Source organism: Mastacembelus armatus, chromosome 23 (assembly GCF_900324485.2).
Source record: "Mastacembelus armatus chromosome 23, fMasArm1.2, whole genome shotgun sequence".
Classification (NCBI taxonomy): Eukaryota; Metazoa; Chordata; class Actinopteri; order Synbranchiformes; family Mastacembelidae; genus Mastacembelus; species Mastacembelus armatus.
In genome coordinates this window covers 15,093,262-15,119,910 of record NC_046655.1, presented here as the reverse complement: position 1 = coordinate 15,119,910, position 26,649 = coordinate 15,093,262, and the positions used below count along the sequence as shown (strand labels likewise).

At 43.9% G+C, this 26,649-nt stretch overlaps 2 protein-coding genes across 3 annotated transcripts; both read right to left on the bottom strand.

Annotated features, from left to right (window-relative positions):
• Positions 1–472: 472 nt before the first annotated feature.
• Positions 473–7,529, bottom strand: LOC113142116 (ras-related protein Rap-1b). 2 transcript variants are annotated; one of them, XM_026326935.2, is made up of 8 exons: positions 7,384–7,529; positions 4,151–4,220; positions 3,258–3,326; positions 2,705–2,761; positions 2,124–2,264; positions 1,402–1,545; positions 1,193–1,285; positions 473–1,110 (listed from the first exon to the last, which is right to left on the bottom strand). In XM_026326935.2, exons 2-7 carry the CDS (start codon positions 4,205–4,207, stop codon positions 1,199–1,201), a joined length of 555 nt encoding a protein of 184 aa, XP_026182720.1. In that variant the 5' UTR covers positions 4,208–4,220; positions 7,384–7,529; the 3' UTR covers positions 473–1,110; positions 1,193–1,198. The 2 variants fall into 2 exon arrangements, with proteins under 2 accessions (XP_026182720.1, XP_026182721.1); XM_026326936.2 differs by having other exon boundaries at positions 4,151–4,223; positions 7,384–7,516.
• Positions 7,530–11,430: 3,901 nt separating this feature from the next.
• Positions 11,431–25,367, bottom strand: cand1 (cullin-associated and neddylation-dissociated 1). The gene is made up of 26 exons (XM_026326932.1): positions 25,053–25,367; positions 22,128–22,203; positions 21,859–21,926; positions 21,469–21,623; positions 21,195–21,318; positions 20,404–20,491; positions 20,144–20,312; positions 19,944–20,049; positions 19,723–19,868; positions 19,278–19,429; positions 18,882–19,022; positions 17,915–18,056; positions 17,607–17,815; positions 17,347–17,515; positions 17,161–17,250; positions 16,917–17,070; positions 16,586–16,823; positions 16,319–16,507; positions 15,427–15,570; positions 15,007–15,142; positions 14,742–14,918; positions 14,169–14,264; positions 13,653–13,822; positions 13,407–13,571; positions 13,071–13,178; positions 11,431–12,886 (listed from the first exon to the last, which is right to left on the bottom strand). Exons 1-26 carry the CDS (start codon positions 25,118–25,120, stop codon positions 12,662–12,664), a joined length of 3,705 nt encoding a protein of 1,234 aa, XP_026182717.1. The 5' UTR covers positions 25,121–25,367; the 3' UTR covers positions 11,431–12,661.
• Between the last annotated feature and the right edge of the window lie 1,282 nt (positions 25,368–26,649).

Below are 26,649 nucleotides of genomic sequence, written 5' to 3'. Positions count from 1 at the left end.
AGGCAACATGTCCGTCCTGAGCAGCAGATCTGAAGTCAGCTCAGCATGATGTTAACAAGTTAGCATGCTGCTCCCATCTGTTCCTATAGGATCGTAGCATTGTTAGCATCCCCTTAAAATATATTCAAAACATTCCAAAGGCTTTAGCCATAAAGAGCTAGCCCATTGCTAACAGTTCACATCAGTGTAATTTCTGCACAGATATATTCTCAGATTTGATTCTGCTTAAAATGCTGCTGATATTTGAAACTCAATGCTCAAGTTTTAGCATTAGCTCACAGGCAAAGCTATAGGTACGCATTGATATATATTTAAAAATATGCTAACAAAGCTAAAAGCCAACAAATATTCAGCATTTTCTCTGAATATTGGAAAGTCACACCCACAGCGGTCTGCTAACGTCAGTCGGCTCAAAGCTACCAACATGATGAGCTGACCCCAAAACCTGCTGCACCCCCCCAACCCCCCCCCCCCCCACCCCAAAACAAAAACATTAAATGACTTTTATATCGTTTCACACAGAATCATAATAATAACCACTGCAATAATAATCACTGTATCGATCCACAGGTTGGACCAGAGCCACGCACACAGTGTCAGCCATGTTAGCCATGACATACCCATAACAACTCATGGTAACCATGGCAACAACATGGCTGACAGTGAAGTGGTCAAGCTGGCTCGGTGCTGCTGGAAAATAAAGACAAACGAAAAGAAAGTAAAGGAAATAAACATTTAAAACTAAAAAGCAAGAAGCCACTCCCCAGCGCAAAATGGCTTAGCAGAGAGCATGTTGGGAACCGTAGTTTAAATTTGGGCAGGCACCATTCCTGCAACAGCAGAATCGTCATCTTCATCATCATCATCATCACCACCGCTGGAGTCTTTTGATGTTTGGTTTTAATGTTTCCAAGGCAACAGTCTCCGATAAACAATGTGGTGAGGGGGATGGGAGATGTGGTTGTCATGGCAACAGAGGTCAGAGGTGGCGGATGTTGATGATGACATGGCTGTGTTAAAGGGGCGTGGTCAGCTGGAAGATGTCGTGTGATTGGTTGGTTGGTTGGTTGGTTGGTTGGTTGGTTGGTTGTTGGTCAGGTGAGCTGAAAACTGGAGAGACAGAGTGATAGTGTGTTAAACTCGAGGTATGTTCAGTAAAGTGTGTGTGATGAGGTGTGTGTTCAAGACGTACGTGTCATTAGAGAAGTTGACAGGTGGACTTTTTGCGAGCTTTCCCTGGAACTGGACTCTTCCTGTTAATCTGTCGCACAAGATCGTAGAAGATCTGCACACAAACACGATCATTTTTAGAACAACACTGACAGGAGCTGGAAACAACCTGTGCAGATTCGTGCTGTTTGTGTACACAATGTGTGTGTGTATGTGTGTGTGTGTGGTCACCTCGTTGACATTGATCTTGCTCTTGGCTGAGGTCTCCAGGAAGGCGCAGGAGTTCCACTGGCGGGCGAGGCCGATGCCTGACTCTTTGGCCACCACGCGCTCCACCTCCAGGTCGCATTTATTTCCAACCAGGATCATGGGAACCTGTAACACCACACCCGATCTTCACACACAAAACCTGCTGACGTGCTGCGATGTTACGCTTCAAGGTATAACTCAACACAGCACGAACCTTTCAGAGAATCAATGCTTTCTTTCTAACACAACAGTATCACATGACCACCATTAATGTGCTGTGTCACAAGCCTGTCAGCAACACATCCTGCTGATTCAGGACTCACTCACAGCTGTTTAGAAGCCTCAGTGATGCTAAATAAATATAAATCAATATCTGATGATTTCGCACTTGAGCTTGGACAAAGATTTATAGATTATAGACGTCAGTATTTGCATATTTTTTACTGACTGACCGAAAATTAAGCAGCAATGAAATAATTTTAATAATTTTTAATGCGCTGTGGATTCAGACAATTCTGGATGTTTATGGAATAATTTGATATTGTTTGATTGATGTGTTTAGACTTTAGTTACTTGTTGTTGTGTTTGATTAGACCTCAAGAAGACTAGTGATTCAGGATCAGAATAAGCACAGCAGTAATGATGCTGTAATGACATTCAGTGTGACAGGTGTGTGTGTGTGTGTGTGTGTGTGTGTGTCGTACGTCCTCGGTGTCCTTCACTCTGAGGATCTGCTCTCTGAGGTCCTGAAGGTCGTTGAAGGTCGACTGAGCTGTGATGGAGTAAACCAGAGCGAAGCCCTGACCGTTCTTCATATACAGGTCTCGCATCGCTGTGAACTGCTCCTGCAGACACAAACACACAGACACACAGGTGGTCAGCAGACAGGCTAATATGGCAAAAAGCATGTGGACAACCCTGTGTGTAGTATGAAAATATTATAGAACCAAAAACCAGCTCCAGTCATTGCTGTGAAGAGAGAGAAGCTGGTGGAGCAGAGGAAACAGGGACCAGTCAACTCTTTCTTCATTCAGAGACTGTAAACAGTGACGGCCCTTCTCAGCGTCTGGAGCTGGTCTTTGGAAAAAGACCGGCCTCCCATTGCTGGTTGTGTTTTTAATAGTTTTTGGACAACAATGGAGGTCTTCAGCACAGACCAATAAGCTAAACCAGGTTCTGGATCCACACACATTACGCTGAGGACACCACATTCATGGTGCTGTTAGACAAACAGACAGAAAGTCAGTCAGACAGTCAGTCAGACAGACAGTCAGACAGGTCTTACTGTTCCTGCTGTGTCCAGGATCTCCAACATACACTGCTGTCCATCGACCTCGACTTGCTGGAAAGAGACAGACAGCACGTCAAACATCACAACAAATGAAAAACTACATGTATCTCAGAACATGGACTTTTAAATCTCATTGTTTTTGACTTGTCTCCTGATTTTGACTCAGCATCTCATCAGGTTATTACACCTTTGACTTAATTTAGACTGAGATCATAAGTTAGACAAATTATCTCATAATTTACTTATCGCATAATTCCAATGACTTTGTTTTCGCATAGTTTAGACAAACTTTTTGAGAACCTGCCATATCATAATAATTTTTACTTTTACCTTAACTTATCAGTCTCCTGCATTTTCTCTCATTTCTCATTCTCCCTCTTATATTTCTCCTCTTCCTCCCCCTCTCACCTTCATCTCTACCTTCATACTATCTGGTAGCATAATTAGCATCTAAAGTTAGCGTTCAGACAGTCCGTCCCATCAGCCCCTGGGACAGACCGGGTCACATCATGCCCGGGTGGAGACAGAAGGATCGAATGGGTCTCACCTTCCTGTAGGAATCTTCTATCGTCGGGTCGTATTTTTCCACAAAGATTCCCTGAACAAACTGGACAGTCTAGACCCAGAGAGAGAGAGACAGGCAGTGAGATAAAGAGAAGTAGGGCAGTGGTGTTAATGGAGCTCTGTTCTGCTCTGTTGAAAGTCATTAGATTGGAATTAATGTGACACACTGACACATCGCCATTATATCATCTGGAGTAAAGCACTTCATTGTAGTGAGACTCGCACCAGTGTTTGTGTGTCAGGGTTGAACAGAAGGACTGAAGGAGATGATTCATGGAAAAACAGACACACTGACATCAGTTTGCATCTATTTCCAGAGGAATTTTGATGGAAACTTTCCAATGTTGCAAAAAATAAAAACACAGATTTGATTCATTTCCCTCAGCTGGGTCATAGAAAATAGAACCAGAAACATACGAGTTTGACTTTGGACAATTTATTCCTAAAAATGTAAATGAACTTGTCCAAGGCAACGAGGCAACTGTGGTTCACGTAGCTTCAGGAAACAGGACGGGATGGGAGGGGCAAAGACCGGGAAGGAGGGGCTTATGGTGGGAGTCTGGATTCATTAGACCCTCTAAAAGCAGAGGACACATGAGGCAGAGCAGCTTTCCATAAAGAAATACACCTACATTTTGTTATTTCCATCCTTATGGAGGACACAGAATCAAATGAAGTGTTGCATGGTGATGAAGGAAAATGTCACCCAGTTGAACTGCTCACTAGTGGCTGTTTATAGATTTTAACAACATGAGAGCTCAGTGGCTTCGTGTTTTTGGACTTTTCATGAGGTTTATTGACTATTAGAAAAATATAGGATGACTCGTTTGACACAAACAGCAGAGTAAAGCCAGTAAAGTGGATTTAATAACTTACCAGAGCTGACTTTCCGACTCCTCCTGATCCTAAAACAACCAGTTTGTATTCACGCATCCTGACTGTGTGTCTGCTGGGCGAGAGACACCGACAGACAGAGAGAGAGAGAGAGAGAGAGAGAGAGAGAGAGTGAGTGAGTGAGCAGGTTACTAACTTCACAGCAGCCAATCACAGAGCAGCATTGAGCGAGGTAATGAAAACAGATGGGTCATGTGATCACACAGCTGGTGGTCATGTCACAATCTTGAAATCCTTGGTTACTGTTGCTACGCGCCCACGTGTGTGTGTATGTGTGTGTACAGTACAGTATTTGTCCATGTCTTTTTTAGCTGTGTAAACAGATTTTAGCTCATTGTGAGGACATTTCTGCATCGTGAGGACGTGTCGTCTGATCCTCGCCCCCTCACAGGCCTGTTTGAGGGTTCGGACCTGGTTTTAACCAGGTTTAGGTTAAGGTTAGGGTGTTAGAGTACAGTTAGCTATTGAAAGACCATCGTGTGTGCGTTGTCACGTTGCTGCCACAGTATGCATGCACACACATACACACACATATGCAAACATGGGCGCATAGCAACAGTAACCAAGAAGAATTCCACAAGTGTGACATCACCACCAGCTGTGTGATCACATGACATCTGTGTTTTCATTAACTCACCCAGATGCATGATGGGTAATTATTTCCCCCCACTGAGATGGATATTGAGTCGGGGGGGCGGTCTTCAAATGTAGATTGTGTGTGTGTGTGTCAGGACCAAACATTAACATCTTCTAGCTGCCATCCCACTGTTATTTTACCCAGAATCCCCCATTTTTAAGCACCAAATTGCCCACCCTCACTTTAAACTGAGTCTAATCCAACAGTAACTCACTGTTGCAGTGTGTTGACTATAAATATTTTGTAGTGGTTAAATCCGATTGTTTGCTTGATCGACTGAGTGTTCATATGTTCCTAATAAAGTGACTAGTGAGTGTACATTTGTTTAGTTTTTGGAAAATGAAATATGCCGAATTCACCAGTATCACTTCCTGATTGCTATGAACCATTGAATGTGCTGACAAATATAAAAAAATAAATTTTATACTGAAATAAATCTAAAAACACGCTGATTCTCAGGCAGGTTCTCAGGCAGGTTCTGAAGGGCTCAGAAAGTGGACGTCAGACTGACTCAGGTGTTGTGACTACAGGTTTTGACACATGCCGCTGCAGCCCATCATGATGTTCCTTGGAGCTGTGCGTTACTGGCTCCGCTGCAACTGGTGATAAGAAGCTGAAGTGCAATTTTTAACTTCCTGTTGTTTTCACAACAACTGCACAACCACACCTGTCCTTCACAGCTCACACACTCCTCTCCTTCTGCATTTTCTTGTTTAGTTTGATAGTCCATCTCATCGAGGTTGATATTTCAGCAGTGACCACCTGCAGTGATGACGCTGCATGTTACGGTTTTTGGTTACTGCTTAACCTGACAAACATTTCTTCTATAAATCGATTAATCGTTCTGATTATAAAGAAAATAGTCAAAATGCCCAGTGTGATTGTTGTGTCCAACAAACGTCTGAAACCCAAAACATTTCGTTACAACAAGGTGGAACAAAATCCTCAAATTAAAGAAGCCTGGTCCCCTATCAACACCTGAGTAAGCACTTCCTGCCAAAAGTTAACTGCACAATCATGATCTTATGAGTGCAAACTGGAGTTCGACCTTCTGTGTGAGTCTGTGGAATCATTAGTGTTTTTACACCTGTGTTTATGAAGCAACAATCCCTGTCAAACCATCCTCCTAAGGGTGCATGAAGCGACCGGGTGGAGCCTAAGCTGCTGCAGCAGAGATGGATTTCAGCGCCTGGAGGTCTGAACATCTTCACTTTGCTCATCTCTTTGGGTTTAATGCAACAAGTCCAGGCGAGTTCAGGGACTTGCAGGAAGTCACCAAGTGAAGCAGCAGGCGAGGCCCACGAGGGGAGCGTGAATCTGCTGAATCTCTTCTGTTTTATGTGCCCTGGCTATGATGCAGTGCCTTGATTTAACATGTGCGATTACACATGCATGAAAATCAGTCCATTCTCAGACCTGACGAACTTCGATTCAATATAATAGGTATCAGTTACAGCCCAAATGAGCATTTCAGTATTTTCACAAACAGTCGATCAAGCAAACAATCAGATTAAACCATGCGGAAAATATTCACTGGGAAATATTTATAGTCAACAAACTACGAGTGTGTTTTCTTTACACATTAATGCATGTGTAATAATAATCTGAACATGTATTTATTGCTTTGAATACTTTCAATGCTTCTGTCAGCTTCCTGCTTATACGAACATATAATGATAATAATCAAAAAATATATTTATATTTACTAACATTTCTAGTATTATTCTAATTTATTTGGACTTGCAGCAGTGTACTGCAGTTTCTTATTAGTATTAGCACTTTTACTCTCAAGGATCTGAATACTTCCTCCAGAAAACCTGTACTTCAATCGCAGTACTCAGTGTGTAGTTCTGCTTTTTCAGCAGGTACCAAAGACAGCATGATGTTAATCTACTAAAGTTGCTGGAGACACACACACACACACACACACACACACACACACACACACATATACACACAGATCCTGAGTCAACCACAACTAGGTGGGGCCTGTCAATACTCGGTGTGTTTGTTGCTGACAGTACAGCAGAGAATAAAACCAGGCTGCACACAGAATAAAACCAGGCTGCACACAGGCAGCCAGACAGGTCCCTCCGAACTCATAAAACTCCACAGTCTCCAACAAGTTACTTCCTCCTCTGTTTTCTCCGGCAGAGCAGCGGGGGTTCCGCAGTTCGGTGGCCGCCCCAGAACGCTCTCTACCCGGGCAGCCCTGGCAGCAGGCCCCGCCGCCCGGAGGACCGGAGACAAGCCGGAGGCGAAACACAAAGGGCTGCACGGACACAGACAGACAGCCGCCATGATGCCGCCCAGCTGCCGGTCTGTGTCCAGCACCGACGGTGTCGTTATTATTAACGGGGCTGCTGTCTGCCGCCGCGTCCGTCCGTCTGTCCGCCGGTCGGTCGCTTCCGCAAACCCAGCCCAGCTCGGCACCGGCCTGTCTCCGTCCCTGCCCGCTGCCGCCGCCTGTCCCGGTCCGTCCCGGGCTAATCGACGTCCACCCGATTGATGGGAGAGAGAAAACAAAAGGGAGGAAAAGAGGAAAAGACAGAAAAGAGAGAAAGGACGCGGTACTCACAGTCATCCACCCGTCCGCTCCGCTGCGCGCTCGCTCTCTCTCTCCCGCTCTGTGTGAACGTCGCTCGACCACAGCCGCTCCCTCCTGCCGCTCGGGCGTCAAGCTGGACGCGGCGAGCGGGGGCGTTTCCTGTGACGTCCTTCAAAATAAAACCCTCCACAGGCAGGAAACGCTTATTAAACCCAATTTATTGTGAGGTGAAAGTTAAATAAAAGCTTCAAATTAATAATTAATAAGACAATTGATCCCACGCTGATGGAAAAAGGTACTCAGGTCTTCTGCTTAAGCAAGACTGGTAGTACTACACTATAGAGTAAGAGCTCTGCAAATAACATTTGAACTAAAAGTACAGAATGAAATAAAGAGAATTAAAAAGATAAATTGATATTTTACTACTGTGCCATTAAAACACAACTTCTGCCCAGAATTTCAGAATAAACGAAAAAAAAAATTAACGTATAAAATTAAATAAATTAAGTAAGTTTCTCAAATGGAAAACTATGTGGCTGGAAACGGAAATTGGAGTGGAAGTGACAGGAAATTAATTAAAATCAGTAACTGAGTACTTAATATCAATATCATCTGACTGTTTTAAAAATAAAGGCTTGATACATAAAGATCTATTGCAATATCTTGAAAGTAGGTAAGAGAACGTTATTTACATTAATACATATTATAAATACTTAATAAATAAAATGAATACTATCCAAATTAATTATTTGAACTTAATATGCAACAAACAGCAAAAGATTCACTGCCGATTTTCTAAATAAAAGCCATAAAAATGAGAACTTAATAGCTTAAAATGGAAACAGGTACTGAACTAATGAATGATATGCTTTTACTTTGAAGTCAATCTAGACTTATTTTCCGGTTCCGTCCTAACTCAGTTTGGATCAGCTGCTCTTGTCTTGTGACGTTTCAGCCTCCCTCCCAGCTGCTTCCGGCAAAGTAGAAACATGAAAATCTTCCCAAATGTAGTTTTTCAGAATAAAACAATAGGTTCAGACTGCTGCCTTGCTCAAAGGCTCCATAAATCCTTCTGGTTAGATCTGATTTGTCATATATTTCAAATGAACATGTGGCGTCACTGGTAACCAGGTGGCCAGATCTTCAGTGTCACTGTGAAACTGAACAACTAAAACCCACAAAGGTGTTAGTATCGGAATAGTCACATGACACTCATGTTTTGATTTTATGGTTGCAGATCATGGTGTCATGTGATGGCAGGGGTGTCTTCCTCTCCTACTGTGGGCTGAGGTCAAAGGTCAAACGATCTCCTAAAGTCACCAAACAAACCCAAACATTAAAGCATTAACATGGATGTGTGTGTTACTGCAGCTAGAGAACAGCAGAGCGTGTTGAAGCGTGTTGAGAGGAACACGCCTTGACCCACACACACACACACAGTGTCTACAACAGTCTGAGATACAGAATATTATGAAACCACACCCAAACAGGAAGGAGTCACCAGCAACAGAGGTGCCCCCCACCCAGCCAGCTTCCCTTTCACTGACACACACTTCCTGTTATATTTATAAATATGTATATATATATTTTACAGAAACTACATCAACCTAATAATGATTCTGAGGTATTTGTACTTGAGGATTTGTGCTACTTCATCCTTGGACTTCACTACATGTCAGAGTCAAACATTGTACTTTTTCCTGCTCTACATTTATCTGATCTTTTCAGAATCAGATGGATCCAACAAAATACAGACTGATATTCAAACTTTATTGATCCCTGGGGGGAAATTCCCAAGATACCCAGCAGTATATAAAGTACTTCAAATTAGAAGTATATAACGTAGTTAACGTCAGCTACCCAGCGGTATATAAAGTACTTCAAATTAGAAGTATATAAGGTAGTTAACGTCAGCTACCCAGCGGTATATAAAGTACTTCAAATCAGAAGTATATAAGGTAGTTAACGTCAGCTACCCAGCGGTATATAAAGTACTTCAAATCAGAAGTATATAAGGTAGTTAACGTCAGCTACCCAGCGGTATATAAAGTACTTCAAATTAGAAGTATATAAGGTAGTTAACGTCAGCTACCCAGCGGTATATAAAGTACTTCAAATCAGAAGTATATAAGGTAGTTAACGTCAGCTACCCAGCGGTATATAAAGTACTTCAAATCAGAAGTATATAAGGTAGTTAACGTCAGCTACCCAGCGGTATATAAAGTACTTCAAATCAGAAGTATATAAGGTAGTTAACATCAGCTACCCAGCGGTATATAAAGTACTTCAAATCAGAAGTATATAAGGTAGTTAACATCAGCTCCAACATTAAAGTGATCAACACAATAATCATCAATAATTAGAATCCAATAATATCAGATCCGTTCATGTGGAATGGGCCATTCTGCACAATGAGTACTTTTACTTTGGATACTTCAAGTACATTTGGACATTTACTTACTACAGCAACTAAATGACCTTTATGTGTAAGGTTCTCTGTTTACTTCCCTATCCACGTCTTGTGTAATTTTGCATGTTTCTGTGACTATTTTTGGCCCTTTAAAGCCTTGGGCCCCCAGCCTGGGGCCCAGTAGGCCTGTTGGTTAATCCATCTACAGAGGAATATTCACTGTCAAGGTCTCAGACGGGGGAGATTTCTCTAAACACAGCATCAGTCCATCAGCAAAGAATAAATTACTGAACTTCAAAGAAGAAAACTCACCAGCATGTCAATGATTAGCCAGGCTAATGCTAACAAACACACACACACACTGTAATACAAACATCAATTCAGCTGTTGCTAAGAGACCAGATAAATGAGAATCACTTTATTTCTCTAACAGGTTCCTGCCTCAGTGAGACAGCCAATCAGAACTGAAAACACAGATCTCTAAACAGGAAGTTGACTCTTTTAATTCTTACCCGAGTACCTGGAGATAAGAGGTTTCTGGCTGACGTCAGTACATCACAGTCAGGTAGACAAAAATCCAGGTAGACCACTTCTGGAAACACCAACCGTCTCCAACATGAAACGTTGCTGCTGGGGCTGGTTGCAGGTTTAAAAAAAAGTCTGGGACGACAAACTACAGGAAACGTCTGATTTTGCTTAACTCTCAGCACAAATACTCTGCTATGGCTCCATCTGCTGCCACAAATTATATTTCAGCTACTGCAAACTGAAGAGAAGCCGTTCAGATCATTTTTACATTAGCGAGAGACTGAGCAGAGCCTGACCTCTGGATGACCTGTGTTAGTGTGGGCTGCAAAAGGTCTATGACCATCTGTGATCAGCTGCTCTTTGCAGAGTATCAGTAGGTGTATAGATAAGTATCATCAGCTTATTGTGATAATGCAGAAAACCTAAAAATTGTCAGGCAGGTTCTGGAGTTAGGAGCTGCTGTCCCATCATTTCGAGCAGATTTATGGACACGTATTAACACTAAACACTGAAGACGATGACATCCCTGCAAAGCGTCAGTCACACTGAACACAAGTGCATATTTACATATTTGTGTGAATAAAATACAGGAGATCTTACACTAAATGGGTTTTACAGTAACAAATCAGTGTCACCACCTTTACTGTTTTAGAGCAAACAATATATGAATCAACAGAAATAATCGCAGATGTTTTTATAACTGATTGATTTATGTTAAAAAAAAAAAAAATCAGTGGTGAGAATTCACCAATTCTTTTCCAGTAATATGTTGCAAGTGTATTTGGGTTTTGGACTATTGGTGAAATCCAAAAAGCCATTTGAAGACATCACATTAGACTGAGGTAAATTATGTTAATTCAGCACCAGCTTCAGGTGATTTACTGAACAAACCACTGATCAGAAACAAACAGCAGTAACGTTAATGGCAAAAATTCAGTGCTTTGCTGCATTTAATAAGTTGAGTATTTCAGGTTTTGAACTACTGATCTAATATTTAAGGACATAACCTGGTGCTGTATGATACTGTCACTGCCTAGTATTTATCATAACACCTTGGGCTTATGGGAAATGGTGTTTGTTAAAGGCCACAAAAAAAAACAAACAAACAGAAAAACAATAAAATACACAAACCACCATCCTGATGTGAACATGAACTGAGCAACACAACGTAATGTTTTTAATTATTAGCAAACTTATAAATATAAACATGACTATGAAGGACTTTTTCCTGCTTCCAGACCAGAAACTGGAAGTTCTGGCTTCACGTTGGCTCGCTGTACACCCTGTTTCAACAATCGGAAAACCACACACACAAAGAAACGAGACGGTCGGAAAATGAAGGCAGGCAGAAATGGACCTTTTTTATTTTTCTTGGGCGATAAACAACAGTGGATTTTCCTGACTAGACCAGACTGGACCGGATAAAACCAGACCAGGATCTGGTTTAACCTGCTCAGACCAGACTGAACCGGTCGGATCCGGTTTGAGGGCACAGCCAGACTCACAGGAACAAATGGACTGATCTGAATGTTGTTGCTAGCAATCACACTGTGTTACCATGGCAACAGCCACCGGTTTGGTCCAGTCAGGTCTGGTCAGACAGGACCTGGTCCAATAATCCCTCCTACTCTCTTCCTACCTCTCTCACTCCCTTCCCGTCCTTCCTTCCTAGGCCTGAAGGGATAGAGGGTGGGTGTATTGAATCAGGGGAAACAAAAAATGATTGGTCCACAAACAGAAAAGCCCAGCCCACACTTCATCCCCCCAAGCATCTGACTGCTGGGCTACAACATTCGCAAAAGATAAACAAAAAAAAACAAAAAAAAAAAAAAACACAGCGAGCCCTTCTCCCATTGGTCACTACAGCCTCAGGCAGGAAAGGCTGTTTTTCCAATTGGTCAGTTCTGACAAAACGCCAGCTGTCAGTCACTCAGCAACGGCCAATCAGGTTACAGTACCTGTGTAACTTTCTGGAATTAGGAAAAAGAAAGAAACAAACAAACAAAATAATAAAATGATGAAATGATGAACAGGGAGGTCAACCAATCAGATGACCTCACTAGAAAAACAAAGAGGAAGTGGGAGGGGCTTCCAAGCCTCATATGGAACTTCTGGATTTTTTTGTAGTTTGTTTTTGTCCTTTTTGTATGTGTGAGCCGCTCATCAGTCTTCCTTTCTTTTCCAACCGCTGAACTCATTGCAATGCATCATGGAACAATCGATCGCTAGGAGAGGGTGTGTCACTACAAGTGTGTGTGTTTTTATGTGTGTGTTTGCGTCCTGTTGTCATGGAAACATGCTGCAGGGTTAGCGCTCCAGCAGCGGGGGTGGTGCCATGTTGCATCATGGGAACTTGTTTGGTCCATCTTTTTAGCTGGTGTCCATGGACTCCATGTTGGCAGAGCTGGAGTCCCTCTGGATGGAGTCAAAGATGGCCGCCAGCTCCTGATTGGACGAGATCTGGGACTGGAACTCTGACATCAGCGGTGATTTCTCAGCCTCAGGGATCGTCAGCAGAGCAACGACAGCTCGCATCGCCGACCTCTTCAGCTCATCCTGCTTCTCAAACTCCTGCTTCACAGAGTTTGCCTTCACCTGCAGAGAGAGGAGAACGCTTTACTCTCAAAATATCGATGTTTTATGGAGATTTCTGTCCCAAAATCACTAAAAAACACCAGAAAGGGAAGAAACAGGCTCTAATCGCTGACCTCAAGCTAAGTTTCTTCCTTTCGGATGCTACCCGTTTCCCTGTTACCTGCCCACTGACATGTTTGCATACCTTGGTGGTGCAGGTGGCCCTAAGTGGTTCCACCAGTCTGTCCAGTCTCTGTAGAACAGCACTGGGACACAGAGACGACAGTCGGGCCAGCATCAGGAACGTCAGCATCTGAGGACACAACAAAAACCTAATAACACTATCTAGAAGGAAGAAGGAATTCCCGAACAAGAGAGGTGGTGTACGCTCCACAGCAGGTGGAGCCACATGTCAGAAAGTTTATTCAGAAGCCTGAACACACATCGGATCAGATCAATGTCTGAGGATCTGGACTGTACTTTTAAATACCGGAGTATCACAGTACTGTTATCAGTAGAGTGTGTTTTTGGCGTGTCAGACCTTGATGTCATAGTGGTCCTTGAGTCCGTCCTCTACGTGGTTGAGGAAGGTGAAGATGTCGAGTCGGTCCAAACAGCTGTCCAGCAGAGTGTACATGCACTCGAACGCAGCCTTCCTCAAGTCCAAACCATCATCCACCGTGTGTTTGAAGGGGCCCATTTCCACCTGCACACAAACCAGTCGGTCACAGACTGGACCCCAGGTCTCACATGCACATTCGCAGCTGTGGCCTCCAGGTGTACTTACCTCTCGGATCAGCTCCTTCCTCACTTTGGTCTCGTTGTAAAGTTGTGGTAAAACTGAGTCCAGCAGCTCTCGGATCAGACTGGGCTTATTATGGGCAGCAGAGTTGAACGTTACCAAGGCAACACGACGCACGTTGAGGTCGGGATCCTCCAGCGTCTTCAGGAAATCACCTGACAAATAGATCAGCCAATCAGAGGACAGACTGAGGTAATCATAACTTCCATCTAGAAAATACAAATGATCTGTGAAACCATTACACTTTTCGCAATTCCAGCAGGGTGGATCGAACACACACACACACACACACACACACACACACACACACACACACACGAATCTACAGTGTCTACGTGGTTTCTGTTGACTTTCAAGAAGCAACCACAGGGATCAGGGTCATTTCGACCCGTTTTCCCTTTTACACAGTAAGTTAGAACATTTGTGATCTTCACAGGGGCTGGCAGAAGACAGCACAGAGCCAGACTGTTTCCCTTCGTGCTAACAGCAGGTGTGTGTTACCTATGCAGTTCTTCAGCAGTGGGTCAATTGGCTGTGGTTGGTCAGAGATGGTGAACTTCACTGCTGTTACCACGGAGCTCCTGGCGTACGACGAACCTGCGCGCGCACACACATACAAACCAATTAATCAATATTTCACATTAATCACATTGATTTATGTCACAATAGCAGCAGGTTTCAACCTAGTGTTTTATTTATAGATTTAACTTGTTACTTTAATTTGATTGGCTAAGTCAGGCAGAGGGGAGGGATGTTTCAAAATAATCAGTTCAATGACAGCAAAACATATACGAATATTGACTGACCAGCTGATGATGCACCAATTAAAGGTTGATCAGACTCAAAGCTTACACTCATTGACCCGACAGCTGAAAGAGTGACTTCATGTTGTTTCACTGTACATACACAATGTACTCTCTGATCAACACAACACATTGGACAGGGTTTATTGGTTATTGATTACCTGACAGCAGGTATCCTTTGAGGCGGGGCAGTGGGGTTTATTGGTTATTGATTACCTGACAGCAGGTATCCTTTGAGGCGGGGCAGTGGGGTTTATTGGTTATTGATTACCTGACAGCAGGTATCCTTTGAGGCGGGGCAGCAGGGTCTCGGGGTCGATCAGCGTCAGTTTGCCCAGGCACTCGGCCACCACGTTCCTGGTTCCCTCCTCCTGACACTCGCAGTGTTTGAGCAGCAGAGACCAAACCGACTCCACGTACGGCTTCAGTCCAGACACCGATGCTGAGCCTCAACATGGACACACAGATTAAAACCAAACACGCACACATACACACAGATTCCTGTATGGTGTCAGTATACGAGCCGCTGTTCTTACTGATGATCTCTTTGAGCGAGTGCAGCAGCAGGTACTGTCTCTTGGAGGACGAGATCTCCTGCAGGACAAATGGTAAATACTCTGGAAGATTCCCCACGGCAATGCTGCCCAACGCGTAGGAGGCTGCCGACTTCACCTGAAACACACACGGGCAGAAAGAGACATGGGTTAATATGTACTGTAGAAAGTAAAGTCCATTCTTCTTTATGTGCAACAAAGCAAACGGCTACTAAAGAATAACCCCCTAAAACCAGGGACAGTGTTCAGCTGTGGGACAAATTGTACAACTGAGCAAATCCAGAAAGACGAGAAACAGGCAGGTCCACGGAAAAACATCTGCCAAAATCCTGCAAGAAGCAAGTTCTCTGACAAACTTGAATTTGAAGACAGCTCCAGGAAGAACAGGTTGACAGGTGTTACCTCTTCACTGGAGGAGGAGAAAGCGTCCAGGATGACTGTTTTGAGCTCTGGTTGGCTGCTGAGGTCCACATGGTGTCCCACCTCACCCAATGAGAGCAGAGCGAGCAGCCTGATGGAGTCCGTGGAGCGGCTGTTCTTCACATCCTGTCAAAACAAAAAGACAAACATGCATGATCCTGGTGTGCTGGTGACCCCTGACCTCCTCGGCTTCACATTTGTGTGACTCGAGCAGCACACAGGTCAAGGAAACTCATCAGGACACTCATTTGTTTTGATTCGTTATTCAAGGAAGGGCTGCAGATTTAACAGCGCACCTCTACTTCCTGTAGGGGTCTCCCATAAAGTAAACAGATTACAGGGACTGTGCACTCATGTATCTGCAGTTATTTTTAGGCAGCTATGCAGTAAATCCCACTGCCCAGAGGCGAGTACACACTGTAAATCCTGTGTATTCGCACCACTACACCTCTGCTGACCATGCTCCCTTAACCCTGCTCTCAGATGTTTGTACACAAGAGAAACCTCGTGCTCTTCCGACTGTAACACAAGTAGGAGACAGCAATGCACAGCATAACACACTGTGGCTTGAATCAATATAATTCTATTTTGGAAGAAAGAAATATTTTCCATCATACTGCATTATATATTATGGATCTAGATGAGACTTAACTCCTCTCTACTCACGCCTCAGCTTTTCTGAGTCTGTAAATAAAATGCTCTATAAAATTAGTTTTTATTTCATTTGAAAGAAAAATAACTTTTCTTATTGTTTATGAAATGAAAAACCAACTGTTCCACTCGGGGCCCGTCACGTTTTAAAATGGGGCAGAGGTTTACACAGCACAGTGATTGGAGTCGCATAAGGTTGGACTTTGTCCGATGGGGCCCTTACCTGGATGAACTGTCCGACCACAGCCGGTCCCTCGGTGGGGCAGGCTCTGGTCAGAGCGGCCACACATTTAGCGATGGAGCAGTAGGCCTGTTTGTGGGGCAGAGCGGCACTCTGGGAGTAAACTGGACCAGTCAGCATCCTCAGCAGGTCCATGTAACCCAGCCCAGGCGTGTCTGTGGTCACCAGAGCCTGGACGCAGAAACACACAATGACTACTGTCACTCAGGTTCAAAGAGTCTACATCAACAAAGAAAACCACGTCTTTACCTGGTAGAAGTCCAACATGGCGGCGAGCGCTCCACCCTGCAGCAGCGGGGATCGAACCAACGCGATGAGCTGCTGGAGGATGTTTCCTCCGCTCAGCTGACCCAGTGATGACGGGTGAGTCACCGCCAGCGTAGACAAGAAGCTAAGCGCCATCTGAGACACGTGCATGTCGCTCTCCGAGATAAGAGGGGGCAGCTCAGCCAGGACGGCGTCCACCATGACCGGAGTCACTGCGGAGCTGGAACAAAAGAACACTGTCAGTGTCCCCGGGCGGAACAAGACGGAGCTGACGGCAGAGAGTGTGGTCCACAGGTGTGTGTGTGTGTGTTACCTGTAGTTCCGGAGCAGGATGTCCAGAGCAGCCAGCGTGCACAGCTTCAGTGCTCGCTGGTTCTTGCGGAGGAAGGAGGCGAGGATGGGAACCGCATCGGGGAGAACCGGCCTCAGATCGATTTTTAATGGAGAACCGGCGATGAGCGTCAGAGCTGTAACACACAAAGAGCCACGAAGAAAACACAGCTTTATGTTTGCTCTGTGGTTGTTCCGCCTGTTCCACATTTCTTCGAGATTTTTACCTTTCACTGTCGTCAGTCTTGTGATCTCGTTCTTCAGGCGTTCTAAGAAGATCAACAGAGTTCCAGGAAGCTCAGCGGGCAGATGGTCACCTGCCAAACACAGGAAGAAAAGATGAGAATATGTTAATAGACAGGAAGCTGCATTATGAGTGACATCACATCTCTGAGACTGACAGCCATGGTTACCTAGGTTACAGATGATCTGTCCCATGCAGGAAATAGCTCTTTCTTTGACTTCCTGATCAATGTCGGCAGCTTTCAGGCGTCTGATTGTACAGGTGAACAGGTCGCTAATGTAGGGGGAGGGGTCAAAGCTATCTGAGCCCTCTGATTGGTTGTCTAGAGGACGGATCACCTGGAACAGATTTAACAAAAAAAAAAAAAGTTCAATCCTGTGTGATATCACCTGTCGAAGGCTTCCTGCACATTACGGGTTCGACTCCCACCTTGACGAGCTGCTGAGTGACCAGCAGAGCCTCAGACGTGATCTTGTAAAATGGGTCTCCCACACACGCCACCACTGGTGGGACGAGGGCGGGGACATGGGCGTGGAAGGCGTGAGCGGGGTGAGTGACCATGATGACGTGCAGGCAGGCCAAGGCGTCAATCTTCAGGTTGGAGCTACTCGACTTATCATTCAGAGAAAAGATGATACCTAAAAAAAACGAAGACAATGCTGTTACTATTACTGATACAGTGGACCTGCTGCTGATACTACTCAGGTACTGCAGTAGTCGTAGGAGTGTAGTATTACCAGGTATTAGTACTGGGATGTGCTGAGTCAGGGCTCCTGGGAGGACGTTCACCAGCTCAGTCAACATGTTGAAACAGCACTGACGAGTTTTGACACTTTTCTCCTTCAGCTGTTTGTGAAGAGCTTTCACTATCATGGGAACCTGCCACGGACAAGAGACATTCACAGGCACAGGAAGTGTGTGTGAAAGAGAGACAAGACCACCAAATCTACTTCCTGTCTGTGGTTGGCAGTGCAGGATGCTGAGAGTTCAAACTAAAAGGTAACAGACCACGGCTCTGGCCAACAGCGCCACCTGCTGCAGGAAACCTGAAATTATTTATGGACTATTTATGGACCGTTACAGAACATTTAGTTCAGTCCATAAAAGAAAACACTTTACTCCAAATATTAAGGCTGCAGCCATTTTCATTATTAGTTCATCTGCAGTTGATTTTCCTAAATATTTCTCTGATTATAAAGTGTTGGATAATAATGATAAACCCACATCTTCAAACTGAGCAACACATGTGCAGTTCACCCAGATCGGAACAAAAAAATATGCAAAACTTCACTCAAAACATCAGAGCGTGTGAATATTTGGCATGTTTGCTTTGCAAAATGTGGATTAATCAACTGATTGTTTCAGCTCTAGGACAAATAAAGATCTCATATACTGACTAATCATTTAGCCACATAACTGTGAAAACATTCCCTGCAGGTTGTGAAGAGCTCAAGGCGACAACTTCATGCCTCAAACTCAAAGCGACTCAGTTAACACACTGACACAAAGGCAAGAAATTTTGCACATTAGCGAAGCTGGAAGCAGAAAATTTCGCCACTAAATGTCTTGAAATGAATAATCTACAATCACAGATGTTTTCAGGCACTTGACTAGTCAATGAATCATTAGGCTCCTTGGAATAAACAGAAGGTAAAGTAAACAGAAGCTGCAGTTTGTTTTGTGAGCACAGTGCAGACAGGTTACCTGGCTTTGCAGCATTGTGAGTGGCGTCTCTCCCTGCTCCATGGCGTCCGGATCAGCCAACCAGCTCTGGGCGGGTCTGGTTTGTTTAAGCAGCGACAGGTAGGCGTGAAAAACATCCGCCTTCACGTTCTCCTCTCTCTCCTGAAGACACACAGGCAGGTGCATCAGATCGACAGGTGTGGATTTAAAACATCACAGATTAGCCTGAACCACAGGTACAGGCTGGACAGACTGACAGGAAGTGACCCTGAACAGGCAGAAACTAGCTGAATGAAGACATAGGTATTAGTATGACTGACAGGATCAGCAGGGATCTGTTATTTCCCGTTCTGAATAACAAGATGAAAGCAAAGCGTCACAGTGAGGAGAGGGATGCAGTAATGAAGGTGACGGCACCTTGAAGCGACAGACGAGTGCAGGAGAGACAGAGCGATAAAACTCTGGCAGCATCTCATGGCGAGTTGAAACGACGGCGTCCAAACACTTTGCCGCCGCCCGTCGAACCTTCCAGCTCATGTCGTCATCATCGCTGTACTCGTCATCACTGCCTGCACACAAAGAAACGGTCAGGGCATCATCAGCTGCATCGCACATGCCAAAATCCTTCACGGACCAAAGCCACTTGATCCTGATTCACCTGTGACAGCTGCAGTTTGTGTAACATCATCCATCACTACCAAGGTCATTAGCTTCTGTTTTAATACAAATGACTCCAACAAAACTGACGCAAAGATCCAAATCTGCATTAAACCGGTTCTGTTTATTTGCAGCTAAAACCACAATGGACTGAAACGACCAACAGACACACTAATGGAACTAATGCTGGGGTAAATGTCAGTACCTTGGTAGTCTTCATCATTCTGCTCAGCATCCATGGCATTGTCGTCCTCATCTTCATCATCAAAGTTGTAGTTGGGGTCGTAGGTCAGGTAGCGCAGGCAGATGGATATGACGGTGGGAACGTGAGGGTAAACCTCTTTCGGACACCTGCAACAACAAACAAAGGATGAGGCTACAGGAAACTGAGCTGCGGCTCTTTGGCTGCATCACTGTGCGTTTTACCTCCTAACGAAGGACTCGAAGGCCTGGATGCAGTACTCTCTGAGCTCGTCGTCGTCAACGTTACAAAACTTCACTACCAGAGGAATGATCTTCTCCAGATACTCTCCTACACACAGAGGGTTAGAGGTGAGCAGTTACGCTGTGCAGCTGCACTGGGGAAATATTCGCATTAAGATTTTCTCCCGTCTGGGGCGTCTCACCGATCCTGTGTCCTGCCTGTCTGCTGATGGCAGCTGTGCACTGGATGTAGGTTCTAGTGGTCGACATGTTGTCGTTCCTGCCCAGCTCGGTCAGAAGGTGTTCGATCAGATCGATAAAGACCAGGTTCCCACAGGACATCACCAGGTGGCCCAGGGCCATGATGGTCCTCTGAAAAGTCCCAGTCCAAGAGGAGGAGTAAGAACTAAAACAGTTTGTCGGTACAGACAGCAGCTTCAGAACATATAATGAAGCACCATACCTTTCTGACAGCCAGCCTGGGGGAGGTGAGCTGAGGGAGCAGACAGCTAAGGATGGAGGGGTGGAAGTTCACCAGCAGACCTCCCTGTCTGCAAAGAGACACAAAGAGAGCTTTTCTACCAGAGGCAGCAGCACCAGGCTCTTTCCTGACTAAATGAACTAACATTAACCAGTTAAAGCAGCAGCTCATGGAGGCTGAGCAGTAAACAAAAGTAAGAGCATCAATTTTATGAGTCAGACCCAGTCGGTTTATGAGGAACCCCTGTGTCAGACCCAGTCGGTTTATGAGGAACCCCTGTGTCAGACCCAGTCGGTTTATGAGGAACCCCTGTGTCAGACCCAGTCGGTTTATGAGGAACCCCTGTGTCAGACCCAGTCGGTTTATGAGGAACCCCTTTGTCAGACCCAGTCGGTTTATTAGGAACCCCTGTGTCAGACCCAGTCGGTTTATTAGGAACCCCTGTGTTTAATCCAACAGTCCCGCAGTAAATCTTCCTCCATGACTGTTTGAGAACTGTTCATTCACCTGGAGCTGCAGTTCGTGCTGCATCACACCGACACCTCTGAATAAAACAGCACAGTCCGACAGCAGAACAAACTCCAGCGAAGTTAAAATACACATTTCACTGCTCAGTGTGTGAGCTTTAATACAACCCTAGGAAGTCGTGCTGTGACGTCATTTTTCTATATCACAATCAATCATCTGGTGATATCCTGATAACGCAGTGATTCCCATTTCTGGTAGTTCTAAAGCGAGTGTCAACACACAGGTGAGACAGAAAGGTAGTGCACCTGCACAGCATGTCAGCCATGATGTCCAGCGCCTCCAGCTGGACAGAGACATCTTCCTGTTTGGCGATGGCACTGGTCAGGCGACCCGTTATCTTCTTACACACACTGGCAGCTAAAGCAGAGCCTGAGACAGGTGAAGAGAAAGTAAAGGTGAAGACACAGAAGCATGATGCAGTTACCTCCACAGCCTGATGTAGCGCTGACAGCAGTGGTAACCGTGTACCCTAAAAGATCAATGTGCCATTAAACCGGGCGCAGTATGTGCAGGATTTACCACTGGAGGCGGGCGGTAACTCTCCAATCACAGTTTTGAGGCCGATGGAAGAAATGTCTCTGAGCTGCTCTTTGTCCGACAGCATGTTGGTGCACAGGGTGTCCACGATCGTCTCCACCTGGTACTCCTTCACCTTACTGACCAGGGGCCCCAGGCTGGCAAAACAAATGCACCAACCATTAACAATGCACCCAGTACAGACATGCTGTTAGGATAAATACAGACCTTAAAAACACTTCAGAAAATAAAACTTCAGAGGTTAAAAAAATAAAAAACACAAATCAAAAACAAAGAGATGAACCGGAAAATGATTCAGTTTCATTGCTCGTTAAAAAAGGTACAAAGACAGAACAAATACACAGATGTGTTTATACATGGGTGTGTTTTTACCATTTGACAGCCAGATTCTGAACTTCTCCATTCTTGTCTTCCAGCAGTTTGAGAATCATCCTCACCACCTGTCAATCAATCAATCAATCAGTAAATCAATCAATAGACGCACAGGTTTCCACAAAACTAAAACTCTTGAACACTCATTGCTCACATCAGCCTAGAGTAAAGCTTTTCAAAATCTGTCAAACTGAGCCTGACACAGTAATAAACCAATTTAAACTTCAGTGGGACTCAGTTTAAACCAGTATGAACCAGCATGAACTGACCTTCCTTTCGCTGTCGTCGTCCAGTTTGATTGAATCTTTCTGTAGCTCCGTCATCAGGTCGTTAGTGGCCATAAACCTGAAGCACGGAGACCAAACAAATCACAGAATCGATTAAAAAAAAGCAGGAGCTGCTGTGGAGTCGAATTCCTGCTGACTAATTTATTAGACCAAATCCTAACAGACCAAACACTGCAATCAGGTGTGTGTTCACTTTTATGTGAGCCACGTGTGTACAAGATGAACACCAGCGTCACTTGTGACGGTCAAATCGCCCAGATCTGATCTGAGAACATCTGGTTCGGTTGGTTACAGTGTTAACTACCTGTCCTGCTTGTTGTTCTGCTGTGAGCCTTTAAGATTTATACGACACTTTTAAGACTTTCTAGAAATCAAATCAAACCAAAGACTTTGTATATTTTATGCCGTCTATATAAAATGCATCTTAAAATTATTTCAGATGAGAACAAAGAGAGAAACAGGAGAGAAGAATGCCTGGACTAACAGTGTTTCTCAGGACTTTGTTGACTTCTTCTTGGAGATGCTCAGGCTAAATGTTCCAGCCTTTCATAGAAAAAATCTGCTACGACTGTGTCCAATCCCATATCTGCGTTTACCACTGTAACAGCCTGCACGCTTTAAAATTAGAAAAGCCATTTTCTGTGTTTGACAGCTGAATAATTGTGTGTTGCTGTGAATCCACAAGCAGTCACCACTTCAGGGGAAAGTGTAACTCTGTTTCCTGCAGCCTCTCTGCATGCACAGGGTCAGCAGCGAGTTCTACAGCAACAGGAACGGATACTGACAACTTTCACAATTTCACGCGTCTCTTGTACTGACAGAGATGCCGTCACAAGCGATTAGCTGTGCCGCCGTCTTCAGCTGTGAGAGTCCTCGAGCTTTGAGGCGAGGCTGCAGTGCTCTGAAGTTTATTGGTTAAAGGAGGATTTTTCAGGAGCTAAACTATGTGATCATGCAGTCATCTGTCATCTGATGTCTTCTACATCCCCATGAGGGGTCAAAAAGTCCAAAACGTCCAAACATTCAGTTTGCAGTGAAACGTGACTAAGAAAAGCAGCAGCCCTTCTCTTCAGAAAGACTAAAGTCTCAAAATATTTGACTTTTTTTTTTTACAATTTGTGCTTGATTAAATTAGATGGTAATTAATATTTGAAGTTTGTTAACAGCAGAAACAATTAGCTGATTAATCAATAATGTCAGACATTCAAAGCAATGAACTCTGCTTTTGTATACTCGAAAGTAAACTCAGCATGGTTAAAACACTTTAATAATTAGTTTTGGTTCATTTGTCATTACATCAGAAATGCATAACAAGGAGATTCTGCGGAAAATCAATTAACTACATTATTAAATCACTGCCTAGTAACACTGGCAAAAATCACACACTGACACACCATCAAATCTGCAATGCACCATGTCGGTGTTTGCATGTTTTAGACCTTTAAATACAAACACCACACACTTTCAATTCCTGCTGATTACAGCTGTTTATAACAACTTTCAAAAACCTGATTTTCCAGTGATGTAACAGAGGTCGTCTGTTTTACACATCGTGCCACAAGCTTTCAAGTGGCAGGCAGCCGATGAGGCTTGATTATTTGTCACGCTCTACAGAAAGTCAACACTGCATGATCCATCACAGTGAACAGCATTTCTTCTTCACTATACACTCACCAACCTGAAAGTAACACACACTGAAACATCCCTTGGTAACCAAACCACAAACCCAATGATCAAGAACAACTGAATCTGAACCTTTGCTACTGCAAAACTGTTGACTGCAACAGTTGGAAGTGTGTGTAGCTGTATGATTCAAAGAGAGTGATTCTGGTCAGTAAATTACACTTTCATATAAACTATTAATGTACAGTAGAAGAATCTAAAATGCTGCCAGGTTAATAAGATAAGATAAAATGAACTATTAAGTCCCAAACAGGGAAATTCAGGGAGTCTTGTGGTGAAAGTAATAAATAGATAGTAAAAGGAGTAGTCAATAATTAATACATGTGGAAAACATTTTAAAACTACAGACACATCTTCTTACAGCTTCTTTGCTTTTACCCCTTAACTGTCTGTTTCTTCCTCAGCTCAGGTGTAAAGATCACAAGTCAGTAGTTTGGCACCAGAGTAAGATCCAAACACACAGTGACCCCCTTTGTTTTTCTGGACCCAACAATCATGTAAATCATTTTACTCTGAACCTGTCAAGACAGGTGAGACTCCCAGATCTGATTCTAAAAATTAAACGGGTCCAGAGTAAATCTATAATAAATAATAAAGAACTCACTTGAGCCTTTTTGGTTCACATTAGATTACATAACGGTATTCAGATCACTAGTGTCAAACGACATTTATGGATCAGATCGATTAGATTTCGTGCTGTTTACATTGTCAAAATCCATCTGAATGACGGGCTGCAACCAAGACCCGGTCCAGTCTGTTTACATGATGTTACAACCCGGTTCACCAACGCTACCACACCCCCAAACACCATGCTAGTTAGCCGAGGCGATCCCTAATCCAGCTAGCTGCCAAGCTAAACTCACATTTTAACTCAGGCTAGCTCGCAGCATTGAGCTAACCAGCTAGCTAGGTAGCAAACAAGCTAACCACTAACTAGCTGCGTTTACCTGCAACTCATCTGTCAGTTTAGCAGCTCGGCCTGTTACACAGCCAATAACTAAGTCACCGAGTTTAAACCGCTGTAAAAATCAATCACCAACCCAAACCGCGGCGTTAGCTGACTAGCTGGTTAGCGACGTGACGATGATCGGACAGGTGGCAGGCTAACCGTTAGCATGAGGCCTAGCTAGCTGCCCGGCCACTGCTTTTAGCACCGATAAATAATTTAATCTAAGTTGTTAATGCAAAACACAGTTAGTTTGCTTTGCCGGCGTCTGTTCGTACCTGAAATCCTTGTCGCTGGAAGTCATTTTCTCCAGCAGGTTGGAGATGTGGTACGAGGCGCTCGCCATGTCGGTGTTAGCCGTTAGCCTCCTGCTAGCAGACTGCGCTCAGTGAGTGTATGTTCCGGCTGCTGACTGACTGACTGGATGGCTGGCTGTGTCTCTGGCTGACTGCTTGACGCCCCAGGTAATCTGCTTTTTGAGGTAAACGCTGTGTTTGTGGTTCTTCTTGTTCTGCTGCTGCCGCCTTTCTCTCTACAGCAACTGTCGCATCTCGGGGAGTTTGGTGTGTTTGAATGGAGCTCCCGTTCTCTCTGCAGAGGGGCGGGGTTAGCAGCGCTGGACGCTGCGCGGTCAAAGGTCAGAGTTTGGGCTTTTTTCTTTCTTTTTTTTTTAAAAACACCTTTTTCTTCTAAACATAATTATCTAAAATATTAAAATGCTGCTGCCATGTTAATGCATAAATACAGTATAATAACGGTAACGCCTTGACATGAAATATTTTATTTATTTATTTATTGGAGCAACAGTTATTCAGTTAACTCATTTAAGTCAAAACCTGCAATTGATGAAGCTGAAATCAGGAAATATTTCAGTGTTTTTAAATGGAAAGTTAAAAAATAACCAGACTTTTTCTATCCGTTTATTTGATTATTTTACAAATTCTTCATATTTTTTGTTTGTAACATGTTAAATAGCAAAAATATCTATGGTTTCCTTTTCTTATCTTTTGCACCAAAATGCTGCAGGTCCCTCTTTCTCTTTGATTATCTTGGCCTAATAAAAACTGCAGGAAACAAGTTAAAAAGCTTCAAACTGTGTGACCTCTTCAGGATCAGCCTGTGGGTATATGCGGCACTTTATTCTCTCTTTGGATTGACCTTGTTGTGTTTAAATAAAGCTGACTTCATTTTATCAACTCCTGCCCCATCACCTGGCGCAGGTGTCTCTATTCAGACACCTCCTACTTCCAGTTTCATGGATGAGATACATTGAAAGAGAATCAAATCCAAGTGTATAGAGCTCTACATCTGTGTGTGTGCGCGCGTGTGTGTGTGTGTGTTTAGAGCTATATTGAGCACATTATCCTCTGCAAAATAATGAATCACACACACACACACACACACACACACACACACACACACACACACACACACAGTCATTTCATACATGCAGCAGAGAAGCTGGGGATATTCAGGATGTTGCTTCTGCTTTTTATTCATGCTGGTTGAATGCATTCAAAGACCGTGTGTGTGTACTCATGTGGCTATCTTTGCGAGGACCAGTTTGACGTTTAGACCAATGTTGTGAGGACATTTTGGACATTTTGGTTGCTCTGGTTTTAAAACAGAGCTACAAACGAACAGAAAGGAAATAAAAATTTAACTTAATGGGAGTTTTCTGATTCCTGACGGTGTTATTCCATCATTGTAGCTCAGTGATGGAATAACATGACAAGACTAGGTGATAATAAATGCAAACCAGCAAACTGAAACATATTTTCATCATTTATAAGAAAAATTAGCCACAGGGTGTCAACACCTTAGCGATCATGGCATGAATATGAATATGTATATTTCTGTTCAGTTTTTGCAGCT